Genomic DNA, 1,288 nt, shown 5'->3' on the forward strand with positions numbered 1-1,288 from the left:
CAATTAAAAGAATAAGAGATTAAGTTATTACATTAGTTTTTATATAAACATAAATTTAAATAATTAATACTAAATTTCTAATAGTATTAAGTTATTATATAAAATTTTAATATATGAAATAATCAATATTAATAAAAAAAAATAAAATAACAATAGATAATGGTAAATCAAATTGACAATAAAGATTGTTAATATTAAACAAAGAAGACAAATAAAAAAAAGAAAACTTAATTAAAATAAAGAATAAATGAAAGAATATAAAAGGAAAATTAATTACAAAAAATAGGGTTTTTCAATTATTTTTATTTAACAAATTTCTATTTTTATATTTTTGGTTTTGATAAGAACAAAATAAGTTATAACTCAAAGTTATGCTGAAACAACCACAAGGAGTCAAGTTATTAACAAATATTTCTGTAGTCAGATTAGTAAAAGGTGAAAAAAAATTTGAAATTGCATGTTATCCAAATACAGTTGCAGCATGGAGACAAGGAGTGTTTGTTATTAGTAGAATTACAATAAAAAAGAATTAAAGATTTAAAAGAATAGAGAAATGCCATTAAATGAAGTATTACAATTAACAAGAATTTATCAATCAGTAGAAAAAGGAGAAGTTGCAAAAAAGAAAGATTTAAAAGAGGCATTTGGTAAAACAAATGAAGATGAAATTATATTAGAAATATTAAAAAATGGAGAAATTCAAAAAGGAGAGAAAGAAAGAAAAGTACAATTAGATTCATTAAATAAAGATATAATGATTTTATTAACACAAAAACTTATTCATAAAGAAACAAAAAAACCAATTTCTATGAAAATGGCAGAAAAATTAATAAAAGATTTAAAATATAATATCGTTACTTCAAAAACAGCCAAACAACAATCATTACTTATTCTTAAATTATTAAAAAAACATCCTGAAATTCCAATTGAAAGAATGCCAATGGTTATTTCTGTTGATATTACTAAAGACCTTGAAGAAGAAATTTTAAATTTAATTAAAGGTCAAATTAAAAATCAAGTTATTAAAGAAAATTCTGAAACAAGAATTAAATATGAATTTATTATTGATCCTAGTGCTTTTCATGAATTACAAACATTCGCTGATAAAGTAAAAGAAAAAATGTTTCTTGAAATTGTGTCAGTTAATCAAGAAATGGATTAATTACAAATTTTGTATTTCATTTTTTTTATTGTTTATTTAATAATAATTACAATAAAGTATCTCATAGAAGTAGATGATGATGATAAATATTAATAAAAAATTAATTTTGAATAAAAAGAAAAATAC

At 19.7% G+C, this 1,288-nt stretch overlaps 1 protein-coding gene across 1 annotated transcript; it reads left to right on the top strand.

Annotated features, from left to right (window-relative positions):
- Positions 1–371: 371 nt before the first annotated feature.
- EHI_179200 (uncharacterized protein) lies at positions 372–1,162 on the top strand (the record flags this gene model as incomplete). Its single annotated transcript, XM_645895.1, has 2 exons — positions 372–496; positions 550–1,162. 2 exons carry the CDS (start codon positions 372–374, stop codon positions 1,160–1,162), a joined length of 738 nt encoding a protein of 245 aa, XP_650987.1.
- Positions 1,163–1,288: the final 126 nt, after the last annotated feature.

The sequence above is a fragment of the Entamoeba histolytica genome, genomic scaffold (assembly GCF_000208925.1).
Source record: "Entamoeba histolytica HM-1:IMSS scf_1104750518999 genomic scaffold, whole genome shotgun sequence".
Lineage (NCBI taxonomy): Eukaryota > Evosea > Mastigamoebida > Endamoebidae > Entamoeba > Entamoeba histolytica.